At 17.3% G+C, this 18,032-nt stretch overlaps 3 protein-coding genes across 3 annotated transcripts; 1 reads left to right on the forward strand and 2 right to left on the reverse strand.

Annotated features, from left to right (window-relative positions):
* Window positions 1-2,447: 2,447 nt before the first annotated feature.
* On the reverse strand, window positions 2,448-7,593 carry PGAL8A_00305000 (DNA topoisomerase II, putative; the record flags this gene model as incomplete). Its single annotated transcript, XM_028672055.1, has 4 exons — window positions 2,448-2,489; window positions 2,636-2,707; window positions 2,807-2,922; window positions 3,201-7,593. 4 exons carry the CDS (start codon window positions 7,591-7,593, stop codon window positions 2,448-2,450), a joined length of 4,623 nt encoding a protein of 1,540 aa, XP_028528646.1.
* Window positions 7,594-10,322: 2,729 nt separating this feature from the next.
* PGAL8A_00305100 (microsomal signal peptidase protein, putative) lies at window positions 10,323-10,878 on the forward strand (the record flags this gene model as incomplete). Its single annotated transcript, XM_028672056.1, has 3 exons — window positions 10,323-10,391; window positions 10,519-10,665; window positions 10,789-10,878. 3 exons carry the CDS (start codon window positions 10,323-10,325, stop codon window positions 10,876-10,878), a joined length of 306 nt encoding a protein of 101 aa, XP_028528647.1.
* A 179-nt stretch (window positions 10,879-11,057) lies between these two features.
* On the reverse strand, window positions 11,058-17,083 carry PGAL8A_00305200 (conserved Plasmodium protein, unknown function; the record flags this gene model as incomplete). The annotated part of the gene is made up of 2 exons (XM_028672057.1): window positions 11,058-11,298; window positions 11,406-17,083. The coding sequence occupies 2 exons, from the start codon at window positions 17,081-17,083 to the stop codon at window positions 11,058-11,060; spliced, it is 5,919 nt and encodes a 1,972-aa protein (XP_028528648.1).
* Between the last annotated feature and the right edge of the window lie 949 nt (window positions 17,084-18,032).

An 18,032-nucleotide genomic window follows, 5' to 3' on the forward strand; every position in this document is an offset into this window, starting at 1 on the left:
AAAAAAAAAAAAAAAAAAAAAAAAAAAAAAAAAAAATAAAAAAAAAAAAAAAAAAAAAAAAAAAAAATCAATATTAAAAAAAACACACACGAAGAAGAATTCAAGAGAATTATATTTTTATCATTTAAAAGAAAAATAAGTTTTATTATAACCAATTTTATGCACACAATTAAAATTAGTATATTCAATTTTAATTTATTTTATTATTTTAAAAATTTCATTATTTTTTAAACAATTTTAATTTTTTTTTTTTTTTTTTTTGTTACTTCTTTAAAATATCGAGCATGAATATATACTAAAATATTTTAAAGTAAAAATTTTTTTTTTTAATTATTAAATTTGAAAAAAAAAAATACAATATTAAGAAATTAAAAAAAAAAAAAAAATACATTAAACAGAAAATCAAAAGAGAAAAAATCAAGGAGAATAATTATAAAAACTTCCATTTGCTATTATTATTACATAGTCTTAATTATTTTTATTATAAAAATGAAAATTTTCATACTATTCTTTTTAAATATATATTAACTATATGATTATTCGATAATCAAGCTAACATAAAAAAAAAAAAAAAAATAGTATACCAATTAATAAATTTTTAACAACCTACGCATTTTCATTTTTCATTCTGTTTTAAATAAAAAGAAATTTTTTTATTCATGATTATATTTTTATATAATTTTACTTTATTTCTATTAAATTTTTTATTTAATAATATAACGATATTAAAAATAAAAGTTCATACAAGAATTAATAGATATAACTAGAAAGAATAAAAAAGAGTAAATCTTATTTGATTTCAATATTGTTTTCTTATGTAAAAACGTTCAGATTTATATTTTAAATAGTTTCATGTATATATAAAAAATAAAGTAATTTTATATTTTTTGATATAAAAAAATCATTTGAAATTTTATTTCTAGCATAAATCAGATATACTTATCAAGAAGATAAATTATTTAATAATTTAAAAACATTTTTATATAAAAAAGAATATTAAATAAAAAAGTGTCAAAAACATAGTTAATATTGAATATTTATCATAATCTTTTGCAGGGTGAAATTTCAATTTATTTGTTTTATTTTCTTTAGTTAAAAATTTTTTTTATATTACAATGTTTATTATACATAATGTTATTTTTAACATTTCTCATCATTTCTTTATAGTTAATTATATATTATTTCTATATATATATATATATATATATATATATATATATATAGTATACGAATATTACATATTTAATTATTCAATTACAATGTTAATTTATAGTACTTAATTATGATTCCATATTTTCTTATTTTAAATAAAATATATTATAGATAAAAAGAAATATTATATAATTTACAAAGTATGAATATAAAAAATTAATTATAGTTACATACTGTTATATCAAAACAAATTCGTTTATATTTAACAATTAAAGGAAACATTTTTTTTTTCTTTATAGACAAAACATTTACATTATCCAAAAATATTTATATTTTAAATATTTTAAAAAGCTAATCAAATTTCTTATTTTGTTAAAACATTATAATCTTACCATTTTTTTTATATCATAAAAGAAATTTTATGTTAAAAAAGCTTACTATTATATTTTTATTTTTTATAAAGAATAAAAATGAAATAAATGTTTTTACTTTTTTTACATAATTATTATTATGTTTTAAATAAATAACACTATATTATAACATATAATATATTTATACAATAAATAATATATTTCACTTATCATTTTTTTCTTTTTTAAATAATATTCAGGATATAAGCAAATCTTATATTATTCAATAGTTTTAATTATAATAAAAAAAATTTTCAAATTCCTCACTTTATGAAATTGTTAATATAAGTAAATAATTAGCAAGGAAAACATATTTTTTAATTTATTTTTAAGGAAACATAATATATAAACTTTTTATTAAAATTGTTATATAAAGAAAACTCTTTTTTACAAATTGTAGATGTAAGGTAATAAAATTAGCTTATATTTGCATTGTTAAAACTTTATATCTCTCTGTATAATTTTATAATTTTTATTTTAAAGTAATACATATATTTTATTAATCTTTAATGATATATTAATAATAAAATATAGTTATTTAAATCTCCCAAAAAATAATTTATATTTATTTGATACCCATTATCTTGTAATGTTTAATAATTAAAAATTATCTTTAAAAAAAAGAAAGATTAAATAATTATAAGAAATAAAAAAAAAAAGAAAAATATAAAATCAAATTTTAATATAAAAAAATATTATAATTAATGTAATATTATGAACATTTACTTTCGATAAGCAAAAAAAAAAAAAAAGTCTATAACAACAAAAAAAAAAAAAAAAATAAATAAAAAAACTTTTGTAAAAATCTTATATTTTAAAAAGAGATTTTATATTTTTTAAAAAAAAAGAAATATGGATTCAAGTAATTTATTCAAAATGTTTCCTTTATATATCGTATGAGCTATCACTATCTTCAGACGATTCAATCTATCAAAAAAAAAATAAATAAATAAAATATAATAAAATAAAAAATAACATATATAAAATAATACACTATAAGTAAAATTAACTAAATTCACTAAAAACTAAAAAAAAAATATAAAATATTTCAATTTTATTATTTAAATTCATACATTTCCTTTGCTAGATTCACTATCAATATTAGATCCTCTTTTTGATTTTAGATCATCTCCTAATAGAGAACTCTATAAAAAAAAATAAAATTAAAAAAAAATAAAATATTATATTGTCATATATGACAGTTTGAATATTTATTTTATAAAATAAAATTTTAATTGCTTTACCTTTGGTTTATTAGTAGGTGATACCCCTAATTTTTGCTTATCTTCATCATTTTTTTTCTCTGAAGTTTTCATTTTAATTTTTTCAGCTAATGTTAATCTAGGCTTTTTTTTCTTTTCTATAAAAATAAAAAAAAAATAAAAATAACCATTCTTAGATTTATCTTATAAAAAACTGTTTAATACATTTCTTGATTATAATATATGAAGAACTTATTATATATATAATAAGTACTTCAGTTATTATGTATATAAAAAAAAATACAAATAATGTTTGTTATTATTACATATAAAAAACTAATACGTATTATTAAATATATATATATATATAATGAATATATTTAATACAACAAATAAAATAAATACTAAATATAATAAAATAGGTAGAAATAAATACCAAGTTCTAATAATTTATTTTTAATTGATGAAAATTCATTAATATTTATTGTTTTATTAGGTGATATAGTAATATTTTGATTAATATCTAAGGGTAAACTACTATTAATATTGTTATCTATATCTATATTAGTAATTTCCTCATTTTTATTTACACTATTAATTAAACTATTATCTATTTGCTTATTAGGTGTAATACTATATAAATTACTATCAACATTTTTATCATCTATAATATTTAATGAAATATTTTCTTTATTTGGGTTGTTTGTATAACTATCATGCGATAAATCATAAAAGTATGAATCTTTTTTATATGAATTCTTATTAGAATGTACACCATTTTCATTATTTAATTTATTTATACTATTTGTATTATTAAAACTATAATCGTTAAATATTTTATTATTATTACTACCAAAATTATCATTATTTTCTTTATTACTATTATTATTAACATTATTTTTATTTAAAATTCTATTAAGTAATGGTGATGTATCAGAAATGTTAGTATCATCGAATGTTTTAGTACATGATAAGGAATAGTCTAATTCACTATTATATAAGAGAGAACTTTTATTATAATTTCTATCGTCTACTTTTTTTAATCTTTTACTACTACTATTATTATTATTATTATTATCTTTTTTTTTTTTCTTTATATTTAATGTATTAAGTATAAAGTCACTACTATCTGTAGTATCACCTTCTGATTCATCCGTAGATAGTTTCTTTTTTTTTTTTTTCCTTTTGAATGCATTAATTCCTTGTTTTTTAGCTACTTTAAATTTATTACTTTCTTCTCTATTTGCTAATTCTATATTTCTCTGTAATTCTACTGCCTCTTCCACTTTTTCTATATCTTTTAACCACATAGTTTCAATTGTAATATTTTTCAGAATTTCTAGTTCTCTTTCTTTTTCTTTATGTTGTGAAAGAAGTTCTTCTACTTTTTCTAAAGTAAGACTATATATAGGCATACTTAGTAAATAATCATAATCTTTTAATGAAATTCCAGCGATAATTTCTTCATTATCCTCTAAATTTTCTGCATTTTCCAATAATTCTTGTTCAAAAATTTCTTTTTTACTTACTTTATTGATATCTTTATAAGGATCATATCCTTTTCTGTACAATTCTTCTACAAGAACTCTCCTTTTTTTTTTATTAACAATAAGTTCATTATTAACTATGGCTAAAATAAATTTGGCTTTATTAGAAATAATTCTTTTTTCTTTTTCCAATTTTGAAATTAAGTAATCTTTCCTACTTTGATATGCTTTTAATCTATGAAAGCAAAACTCTTTAAGAATATCTAATTCAGTAGAATACCTTTGTAACTTTAAGTTTGGATCAAAAAGAGTCATATTGGTAGTAGTTAAGGTACTTTTTAATTTAAAGACTTTTTCTAATCCCTCTTCTTCTGCTTTTTTTAATTTATTTGGATCCATTTTGATAGTAAAACAAATATCTTCGTGTGAACTATTGTCAATATAATCTACAATTAATTGATTTTTTTCATCTGTCAATAATTCCTCTAAAAATTCCTTATAATCTTGAGTCCACTTTTTTATAGGTAATTCTGTTATTTCTAATGTTTCTTCATCTAGTTTTTTAATAATACCAATTGTTTCATATCCTGTTTTTCCATTTGATTCAATTCTTCCTTTAAAATCTTTATACCATGGAATCATGGGAATTAATGGCTCCTTGTTAATATATCTTTTAATATTATTTATAATATCTTTGTAATTATAATTTGGTATAAATGAAGAATAACCAGTACCAATACCTTCACATCCATTAACTAATATAGTAGGAATAACAGGAATGTAATACTGAGGCTCAATTTTTTGTCCTTCTTCATTTAAATACTTTAAAATAGGATCATCATATTCATTAAAAATACTTCTTGTAGAACTAGCTAACTTAGTAAAAATATATCTTGCTGCTGATGCATCTTTTCCTCCTTCCTTTCTACTACCAAATTGTCCACATGGTTCTAAAAAATTAATATTATTAGATCCGACAAATGTTTGAGCCATGTTAATAATTGTCTGTTGTAATGAAGATTCACCATGATGATAAGCACTATGCTCTGCTATATAACCGACTAATTGAGCTACTTTGCATTCATTTTTTAAATTTCTTTTAAAACATCCATACAAGACTTTTCTTTGACCTGGTTTCCATCCATCCATTAAGTTGGGTATACTTCTTTCAGTATCATATCTTGAATAATATATTAATTCTTTATTAACGAAGTCATAAAATGATAAATCTTTTTCTTTATGATCTACATATGAACCAATAATAAAATTTTGCAACCACAATTTTCTATCTTCAATTCTTTTCTTGCTAAAAGCCATATCTATAGAATCTCCATCTCTATCTCCAGTCCATAAAAATACAATTTTATGATTTTTTATATCAGAAAAATATTGTTTAAATTCCTTGTCTGTTGATGTACCTAATCCTTTGTAATATTTTATTTTCCATCCTGCCAAATTAGTGTTTTCTTTCCATTGCTCATATTCTGCTATTGTAAAAAAGGAATATTCTTGATTTCCTTTTTGCACTTTAACGATAGGTGTAACAAATTCACTTAAAAATCCCTTATGTTTTAATAAACTAGGCCAGAATTTATGAATCATATTAATTAACAAACCTTTAATATGTGAACCATCATAATCTTGATCAGTCATAATCATTAATGATCCATATCTCAATCCCTTGATATCATTTTTATTTTTATCTGTAATATCTAATCCCATTATTCGAAAAATATTCTGAATTTCTTTGTTGTCCATTAATTGCTTAAAGGAAGCATCTCTTACATTCAATAACTTTCCTTTTAATGGAAATACTCCATATTTATCTCTTCCTACAATTGATAATCCAGCTAAACACGAAGTTTTTGCACTATCTCCCTCTGTTAAAATTAAAGTACATTCTTGGCTATATTTGCTACCAGCATCATTAGCATCTTCTAATTTGGGTATACCAATTATCCTCTCTCTAGCTTTAGAAGAACCTGCTTTCATTTTTTTTTTTAATTCTACTTGTGCCTTTGCTTGAGCCCATAATAAAATGTTACTCAGAATAGAACTTTTTAGAACATTGTTAATAGTTTTATCTGACAATATACATTTGCTTCCAAACTTTACAGGCTTTGTAGTTAATGTTTCCTTCGTTTGGGAATCAAAAGTCGGATTTACAATGAGACAATTAACAAAAACCCATAAATGATTTTTAATATGCCCAGACTTTATATCCATTCCTCCTTTATTTTTTGCATTAGCTTTTTTACTAAGAGCATTTAATAACTGATCAACTATATAGTTAACATGAGAACCCCCTTTAGTAGTACAAATACTATTAACAAAGGAAACCTGCTGAAATTGAGATCCATCTGATCTAGATATAACAATCTCCCATCGATGCTGTTTTTCATGTATTTTTACAATTTCTTCATCATCGTTAACATTTCCATTTACGTTACTCTTAGGACTTTCTCCTGGGTCATTTGCTTCACTATTTTCTGGGTTTGTAAAATTTTGATTTGCAATAGTTTCAGAACTGCTATTTTGTGTTTTATTATTGGAATTTGAAGAGTTATCTTTTAAATATAAATCCACGTAACTTTTAAAATCTTTTACACCTAATCTAGTACCATTCAAAAATACTTTTACGTTACATGTACCAGCTAAATCATAAACCCTTTTGTATATCAAACTCTCTATATCATCATCCATTGCTATCATTCCGAATTTAGATAAATCAGGTTTAAACGTAACTTTAACAAAATCTTTTCCATTATAATTCTTTATTTGTGGGTCTGAAAATTTAGACATATTATTTACCCATGTCATCTTAAATTCCTTTTTTCTTTTAGCATCTCCACATTGAACTACAAACTCTTTACTAAAAATATTTGTCAATTTTGCACCAAACCCATTTCTTCCACCTGTAATTCTATCTTCTTCATCATCATAATTATCGGATGTTAAAAGTTCTCCAAATATCATATGAGGAACATATATATTCATTTCTTTATGCATTTCAACAGGTATTCCTTCTCCATCATTATATACACTTATTTTGTTATTTTCTCTATTAACATCTATCTTTATACAAGTCATGGGATTTTCACACTTATTTTTCTCTCTTGCTTTTACATCAGCAGCATTTACTATTATTTCATCAAATATTTTATATAATCCTGGTACATACGTTATATTTTTTTGAACCATACGATTTTTATTTTTATTCCACACCCACAAAAATTGTGTGTGCATTTCTACACTCCCTATATATGTGTCAGGCCTCAGCAAAATATGCTCTATTTGGGATTTTTTTTGATATCTCTCCTCAATCGTTTTCTTTTTTGACATTTTTAAAATAAGATATTAAAATTTTTTTATACTATTTAGTCATATATGAATAACGCACACATATATACATATATATATAAATTTATATATATATATATATACTTATATATAATTATTTTTAATTGTCTAGTTCTGCCAAATATTAGTTATTCCTGGTAAAAGAAAAATAAAACCATAAAATCCTAATTTCATTCATAAAAAAAAAATTTATATGAAAATATATATATATATATATGTATATATTTAATTAGTAAAACACATTTATAGTATGATGTAAATAAATATATATTCTTTAAAAAAAAAAATATAAAATTAAAAGTATAATTTATATAATATATATATAAGAAATAATTGTATATATTTAGGTCATTTTATAATATAATGTTGAAGAATATTATAATTTAGTTATTTATAATTAGAAATTTATATACTATATCTCATATTTGACAATAGATTTTATAGCAAGTTATATACATTTCAATATAAAAGGAATATATATTTCTAATAAATGCAATAAAAGGAATATTGATATATAATACAAATAATTACACATAAAACTATATATTTAAATAGTAACCAAATATTAATAATGCCAAATGAAAACATATTGTAAAAAAATTACAATTATATATCATAAAGCCAAATGAAATTTTAAAATTTTTAATAAAATATAGATTATTTATAGTACAAATTTGAAAGAAAAAATAATTATACTTTTGTTTTCAAAATTGAAAGCAAATACTAAATAAACCAAAACATAAACAAATTCTTTAAAATATATATTTTCTATTTTTTTAATATTTTATTATTCGATAATGAAATTACTTATTTTATTTTTAAAAATAAGGGAAATGAAATGTGAATATAATAAAGATAATTAAAGAAATGTAATTATTATTTATATAAATAAAAATAAAATTTTATAATATTATTTAAATGCTTCAGTAATTTATGTAATTTCTTATACGAGATAAATTTTACATTGTAATATACACAAATTAATGTATCCAAAAAAGTTATTCATTTATTTCTCTTTTTAAAAATTTATACATTTTACTAAAATTTTTATTTAATAAAATAAAAATATACATACGTATAAAAATAAAATCTCATAAAATGTAGATATTATTTAATTAAATTATTATATTTTCATAATACAAAAAATAAAATTATAAAATTGATAATTTCTGTATAAAATTTTTCATGAAAACAAGAAAAATATTAAAATGTATTTATTTTCATCAAAACTAGAAATTAAATATATAAAAAAATATGTATAAAATTAAAACAAAAAAAAAAAAAAATAAAATTGAAATAAATATATAAATATAATATAATAAATTTAATAACATATAAATATAATAAAAATATCTGAAGAAAAAAAGATATATATTTTTCTTTTTTTCTTTATAAATAAAAATCATGCATAAAGATATATAATTTTAAAAATGTATGGTAAATAATGTTTTAGAAATACACATTAATAAAAAAAAATTAAGACAAAATAAAAATATTCCTTGTATTATTGAGTATACTTGTCTATTTTTTTTTTTTTTTTCTTTTTATATACATAAATTTACATATATTTAACAAAAGTAATATTTACTTATCTAAATATTTGTCTAATTTTATTTTTTCAATATTTTTTTTCTTCTTAAAATCTATAAGTTTTTATTGCTCATTTAAAACGTTTTTTTTTTTTTTTCATCAACAAAAATTACTTAAATTTCTAATATAATTTTTTTTTTGCTGTTATTAAATTTTTTCTTGTGAATTATTTTTAAGCTTACAACTTTCTTTCCTTTAATAAATTTAATGTTTCAATAGTATCATTATTTAAAATTTCTTTAAAAAAAATAGAAAAAAAAATAATAAATTATCATTATATAAATAAATTTTTCTTACAAAATTCATTTTTCATTTAATTTACATACAAAACAATTTTAATAGTTTTAAAGATATTACCGGTAAAGAAAAAGATCTAATGATACATTTTTTTTTTTTTTTTTTGATCTTGCCAAATTTATAATTTAATATTATAAAATATCAACTTATTTTCTATAGTACATTCGTAAAATAAAAGAAATAAATATAGACCTTTCTTATATAATCTCTCAAAAGGATTTTTTTTTTTTTTTTTTTTTTTTATGTACAAGTAATGTTAAAAAAATTTAATTGTAAATATGTGCAGAACATAAAATCTAAATTTTTGAATATTCATATAAAAAATAGGTTTTTTAATTATTCTTAAAATATTTATTCATAAAAAAAAAAAAAAAAAAAAAAATTNAAAAAAAAAAAAAAAAAAGATACATTTAGAATTTTGTTGATATATAACTGTTTAGGAATTTCTCTTTCATTTGTTATTTTTTATTATTTTAGTTTACAAAAAAAATTTAAGCTAATTTAAAAAAAAAAAAAAAAAAAAAAAAAAAAAACACAAAATACACTTTCTAGAATTAATGAAAAAAAGTGCAAATAAAATATTATGATGTAACAATAAAAAATAAAATGTAATAATTAACATTCATAATTGAAAAATAAACATATTTATCATTAATACTATAAAATTATAATATAAAGAGATAAACTAATAATCATAATATTAAAATATATAACATATTTAATTTATTTTTAAAGAATAAACAAATAAAATATCATATTTTTACCATTAAGGTTTTATATATAAAATACTAAGGCAAAAAATAATTTTTTTTTTTTTATTTCCAATGAGCACTTTTAAGGATATTAAGAGTATCATTCAAAATACTTACTTTTGTCTCAAAAGAAATCAAATGGTTAAATTTTTGAATATATATATATATACAAAAAAAAAAAAAAAAAAAGAAATTATCAAAATATTAATAATGAATGTTAATATATTTACTTGTATAATATATTTTGTTGATATTTAAATATTTTTAGGATTTCGTTGGTCAAAAATTGGCTTTTTTAATTAAGAACATAATTTTTACTATAAGTACAATTTTAGCAATTGTTATTGGTTATTATTATCAAAATTTAGCTTTAAGTGCTTATATAATTTTAGCTGGAACCCTTATGGCAACTATTGTAAATATATTTATTGTTATTCAATGCTTTATATTTTTACACTATTTATATAGAATTTAACATTAACTAATTTTTCATTTCATCATTTTTTATTTTCTTTATTTTATTTTTCATTTTTTTTAGTTAGTTTTACCTACTTGGCCTATGTATAATAGAAATAACATTGAATGGTCAAAAGATGAAGATTCTTTAAAAGAAAAAAAGAGAAAATAATATATATATATATATATTTATTTATTTTTTTATTTTTTTTTTAATTTTATTTCTGAAATAAATATAATAACTAAAAAAGAAACAATAATATATTTTAAAATATTAGCAAATTATAATATTGAATTAGTAATATTTTAAAAAAAAATTATTAAAAAAAGGATAGAATTCCTATAGACATTTTATGTAACTTCTTTATATTTTTTCATCTCATTAATGTAATTAATAAAGCTTAAAATAATTTCATTAATATCTTTGTTAAAATAGGAAGAAACGTTATACAGTATCAAATTCAACTTTGTTAAAATTCCTATTATATTTTCATTAATATCTTTAAAGTTTTTTTTTCTCAATTTAGTTAGTGACTCAAATACTTCACAAAGATCTATTAAATTAAATGTAATATCTATATGAATTTTAAACCTAAAAGAAGTAAAAAAAGTAAAATAAATGATTTTAAGTAATACATATGTTAAAATATATATATATATATATATTTATATATTTTATTTATTTTAATATGTTAATACTTAAATTGGAGAGAAGATAATAATTCTTTGTAGATAAAAATATCAGCGACAATATTTTTTAAATAAATATTTGATATATGAAAAGATGATATATAATTATCTAGGTAGCTATATTTATTTTCATAAAAACAAATATAAAAAATAGTAATTAATAATTCAGGATTCATAATTATTTCATTTTTGTTTAATGAATATATATGATTGATATACAAAGTTATAATATAAAACCATAAAGAATTTTTTATATAAGGATTCATATATTTTTTTAATATATCTATTAAATTAAAGTTATTAAGAAATAAAAATATATTAGAAAATTCCTTATTAAACGTATTAGTATTACACCCAAATATACGATTTATTTGATTTATTTCATTTAAATAATTATTTCTGTTTCCTATATTTTTTTTTTTTTTGTATAAATTTAGAAAATCGATACTTTTAAAATCTAATAATATTTTTTTATTTTTATTTTCTGAATATTTTAACTTATGATCATTATTTATATTTTTCTTTAAATTTTTTAAATTTTCATAAACAAATATTTTAATATTTTTCTTTTCTTCATTATTTCTACATATATTATTGTAAAAATATCTTCTTATTAGTGCTTCATTATTAGAGAAATAATCATCTTTTATAAATTTTGATAATTCATTGGGTTTTTCATAAATTACCTTCTTTTCTTTTAGGTCATTAAATTTAATTTCTTCATTTTTATTACATAATTTTAAATTGTAATGTTCATTTAAGCTGTTACTTGAAAAATAAAACAAATTTCTTTTTTTCTTCTTTTGCATATCCTTTTGTTTTAAATATTGTATATATAATTTTCTTTTCATATTTCTCATTTTTTTTAAAAACAGAATCATTCTATTATTCATATTATATATACTTTCATTATAAGAATTAAATAGTATGTCATATATGTCTATTACTTTTTCTGTATTTTCATCTTGAGACTTTTCTTTTAATTTATAGCAATCTCGTTTTTCTTCTTTATTAAATTCATTACTTAAACTAATTTTATTAACGAAAAATTCAAATATATAATTTTTATTAGAAATAATACTTTTTTTATTATTATTTTCTTCCTTATATATATCGAATAGAAAATCATATTCTTTTATAAATATTTTATAGTTTGTTACTTCTCTGCTATTAAACAAATAATTGAAATAGTTAAATTTTTTACTTTTTTTCTTAATATATTTATAAAATTTATTATTTTTCATAAGAGCAGCAAAGAAAAATATTTTACAAATGAATAATTCATTTGAATCATTCAAGCAAATATATAAATTATCTATATATTTTTTACTTACTTTATATATATCTAAAATTATACAAAGTTTTTTATCTATTGTACTCAAGACTACTTTTTTAAAATTATTTTTTATATTTATATAAAGCATATCATACTTTTCTTTATATAATATTTTTAGTTTTTTTGTAAATCTTTTTTTTAATTTATTATAATTTATATATGTATTATAATACATATAAATATGGTCTTCATCAAAGTACTTACATATTTTCTTCAGTTGTTTCTGATAAAAATCTAATTTGTGTTCTTTGTTATGTTTTATAAATTCTTTTTCATATTTTGTTCTTTTCATTAATAGAAAATTGAAAAAATTATTTTTACTACTTTCACAAATTTTTTCAAAATCTTTATTATTTATAAAATAAAAATATAAAAATTCATAATAGTTTAACAAATATGATAAATTATTACATATATTTATATAATTTTTTATAAATAAAAATGCATTCAACTGGTTAAATTTATAAATTTTATAAAAGTCTAAAGACAAATTTATTATATTATATAGGTTGAGTAATATAAAATTACTATCAAAAATGTTGTTAATATAATTATTAAAAAAATTATATTTATTCATTTTACTTCTAAAAAAATATTGCTTCATATTTAAATTATTTATATTATTTTTTCTAATATAATTATCCATGCTATTATCCTTATAATTCTTATTATAAGTATTATTTTTTAAGTCATTAACTAAAACTTTTTTATCTAATTTTTTATCATATTGTAAATCCTTCAAAAATTTTAAGTGAATAGATATACTTTTAGTAATAATAATGTAATACATATTAAAATAAAAATCTCTAATTATATGCTTATGCATATTTGAAAAATTTAAATAATTATTGTTGTTTGTGTTTAAAATTATTGAAATATCTTCATATTTTTGAGGAATTAGAAAAAAGTTAATTGAATTTTTAGATAAATTTAAAATATCATTATTTGATAAAGTATATTTTCTAAAAATATATCTAAAATTTAAATACATGAAATATTTAACAAAATGTAACCTATACATATCTTCTGAAATATTTACATTACTTTCTAATTTTTTTAATCTATTTTCTACATTATCATCAGTTTTATTTTTATTATTTATATCACTATTTTCTGAAAAAGAATAAAATGTTTCATCATGTAAGTTATTTATTAAATCAATCAAATAATTATATTTTAATTTTTTATTAATATTTATATGAACACTATCTAAGAATACGCTTTGAACAGAAAAACCATCTGAAGAAATATTAATACATGATATTATAATTTTTATTAATCCTCTTTTTAATAACTCTTTAATAAGAGCTTTTTGAAATATATTCAACTTTTCTGAAACTAAAAATAATCCTTTGAATAAATACATTTTGAATTTATTATTTACATTTATTTTTCCTTCATACTTTTTTAAAATAATTTCACATTTTTCTACTGAATGTTCATCTAACAAATTTAACTGTTCATATAACTCTTCAGAAAAAAGAAGAAAATTTTCTAAATTGAATATATAATAGATACAAGGATATATTTTAGTAAAGTTTATCTTACTCATTATATTATGTTCTTTTTTTATATCAACTTTATTTAAATAAAAAAATCTATATTTATTATTATAATTTAAGTTTTTTTTAAGTGCTACATCAGTTTCATCCCATATATAAGTATTCTTTATAGATTTCTTTTTCTCTTCTTCTAATAAATAATTAGCTTTTTCTTTTTCATCCTTATTTTCTTTATTCTTTTCATTTATCTTTAAAATATTCAATTTATAATTTTTCTGAAAACATAAATTTTTGTTTTTACTTTCTAAATTAATTAAGTCATTGTTTAATTGAGAAAATTTTAAATCCTCTCTTTCTTTATTAAAAGTGTCGTTATTATAGGCAATATATAAATTATTAGTTAATATATTAATTTTATCATTTTTTTGCAAATTTTCCTCTTTTAAAATATAAGAAGGATTAATAATTTTTTTAAAAAATATGTCTCCCTTCTTGTTTTTACTTATAATAAAATCAATATAACGAGAAATATTAAAATTATATATCTTCTTTTTTTTTAAATACCTTTTAGCTATATTGAACTTTCTTTTAAGTTTTTTGTCTTTTTTCTTTAATTTATTTATATTATATAAATTATTCTCTTTCAAATATTTGACAATAATATCTTTTCTAAATTTATTAAATATTAATAAATTGTTGGTAACTTGTTTATTCAAAACATTTTTTTTTTTGTTTTTTACCATATTAAATATCATCTTTTCTTCATTTTCTATATTATTATTTAATTTTATATCATTATTATTACTTTTATTTATTTCATCGTTGTTATTAATTCTAAAAATTAATTTTTTATGTAAAATAAAGAAATTTTTTTTTTTTGTTAAACTTATTGTAGAACAATTCTTATGAATACTTGCTATCCATATTTTAAATAATGAGAGGTTAAAAATATGAGTTGATAAAAAATAAAATGTCATTTTTTCATTTATATTTAATAAAGAGAAAAGATGTTCATATATATTTTTTTCTATTATATTTACTTCATAATTATATTTTAAATTGAAATCATCGAAGAAGATTTTAAATTTATAATTTTGAGAATTTCTATTCAACTCTTTATTACCATAAGAAGAACATTTAAGTAGACATGAAAATACTTGAAATAAATTAATACATATTTCAGAAAAAATTGTTTTGCTATTTATATATTTTTTAAAATTTTCAAAGGTACTACTATAAAAATAAGAGATATTAAAAAATTCTTCGTATGATATTAACATTATGAAAAATGAATTATCATTATGTATATATTTGTCATAATTAAAAAAACTAACGGATTCTTTTTTATAAATATTTTTTAAATATTTATAATATTTTTCTATATTTTCATTATTTCTATAAATGTATATGATGATATTTTCATTTGTTACATTATCATTTTGACTAATATACTTCACATTTTCATTTAGGTTTTCCTTATTTATATATTTTTTATCCATATTTTTTTCCTTATTTTCTGACACGATATTTTTTTTATAACAGTTATTATTTATATAACCATTTTGTCTATAATTGTATAAAGAATCAATATATAAATAACCATTATCATCTTCTTTTTCTTTAGTAAAAAGGAAATAGAAACATTGTAAATGAAAAAATAATTTTTTTTGAATATTATTTTCACATTTAATAATCAAATTATTTTTTGAAAATTCTTTATTTGAAAAATTTTCTTTTAATATAAAATTAACAAGTCTATCTACCCACTGTTTAATAAACAAACAGTGTAAAGAGCACAACCAATTTTTTATAAGAATTGTATTTTTATTATTATGAAAAGAGCAAATATAATGGTTTTTAGTATTTTTATAATCATTTATAAGAAAAAAATCTTCATTTATTCCTAGATATTCCATACCTTTGTAAGAGTTTGAATAAGCTTCATCAAATTTTGTGTTTTCTAATATATTTTGTTTATTTATATTCTCAATTTTCATATTTTCTTTTAACTCGCTTTCTCTGTCAAAACCATTTAAATTTATCTTATATAATTTATAAAATAAAAACCATATTTCCTTCATTAACCTTTTCATATATTCTTCTTTAGTGTAACTATATATTAAGCTACTTTTTAAAATACTAAATAGAAAAAATTTACTAAAAAGATAATTATCATTTATTTCTATATAATTTTCATTATGAAAATAATAATTATAAGCGTTAAATATTTCAGAAGAATTATATTTTTCATTTTCATTTATCTTTAAGATATTATTCTTAAATGGATTATATCCCAAATTATTATAACTTTCACTATAGCATTTTTTCTTTATGAACTTGTATTTTTTAAGTTTATTTCTTTCAATATATCTAATTTTATTGTTATATTTCTCATTTTTCAAATTTATTTTATTTGGGATAAATAGTATTTTTTTCTTAGAATAAGAATGTCTTTTCGTTTTTAAAGAATATAAAATTTTTTGTAGATTTATTCTATTTTTTTTACAAAAAAAATTGTTATATATATTACTTAGTGAAAAAACATTTTTATTATTGGTGTTGATATAATGTAACAAAAAATAATTAGAATAAAATTCTTTAAGTGAGAAAAGCTTACTTTTATAATCCTCTTTTTTTAATGTATTAAAGGAAACCTTATATGCTTTTGCAAATATATTTTTTATATCATTATGAAGATGCTTACTTTTGTAATAATAATAATTTTTTTTATTTTTTATTTTTATATTTGAAGATAAAATAACATTCTTATTGTTTCTAAAATAGCAAGATTGACAATCTATTTTTTTCCATAATTTCAATAAAAAAATTAAAATGAAAATATATATCATTTCATTTTTTCTATAAAAAAAAAATATAGTAACTATATTAATCAGTGAGTACTATTATGTGTTTTTTCTACCTTCTAATTTATATAAAAATATTTTCCTTTGTATGTTAATAGAAGAATATTTTATACGTTTTTAAAATCTTCCATTTATTATACTTAAAAATTATATATCTATATATATAAATTTATTTAAAAAAAGAAATCATAATTCATTCTACTAAAAGTATTGATTATTTAAGAATGAACTAATTTATTTCAAAGATTTTATTTTATCTTATTTTCTTTAATTATTTTAATTTTGTTTGATTATTATATTAATAGGTTATAAAATTATTTTTTTTTTTTTTTTATGATTTCTTAAATTTATATTCCCAAATATTTTTTTAGAATAGTTTTATCTTACTAACATAAAATTTTTTTTTTTTTTTTTAAATAACTAAAGTCCATGTATAAAAGCTTCTTAATTTTTACTTCAAGTTTATTTTGTGTAATTGATAAAATATAATGTAGCTTTATGTTCTTGAGAGAATTAAGAAAATAACATAAATAGAATCCTATATATAAAAATATAAACTATAGATGAAAAAAAAAATATAAAAATACTTTTAATTTATAAAAATGTTTATCTTAATCCAATTTATATATATATATTTAAATATTACTTATTTAAAGATATTTGTCATATAAAATTCATTTTTTTTTTTTTTTTTTTTTGTAATAAAAAATACATTAAATAAAATATCACCTTTTTAGAAGTTGTAATGTAAAAAACTAAATACAAGTTCAAATATATTTATATTTAAAATATATTTCTTTTAACAAAAAAACTTTAAGTTTTTATTATAAATACAAAAATTTATAGAGAAGAAAATTTTAATTATATAAATTTATTTTTTCAATAACAATTTAAAAAATCTCAAAACAAAAAAAAAAAAAAAAAAAAAAAAATT

This window comes from Plasmodium gallinaceum, assembly GCF_900005855.1.
Source record: "Plasmodium gallinaceum strain 8A genome assembly, contig: PGAL8A_v1_87, whole genome shotgun sequence".
In the NCBI taxonomy this organism is placed as follows: domain Eukaryota; phylum Apicomplexa; class Aconoidasida; order Haemosporida; family Plasmodiidae; genus Plasmodium; species Plasmodium gallinaceum.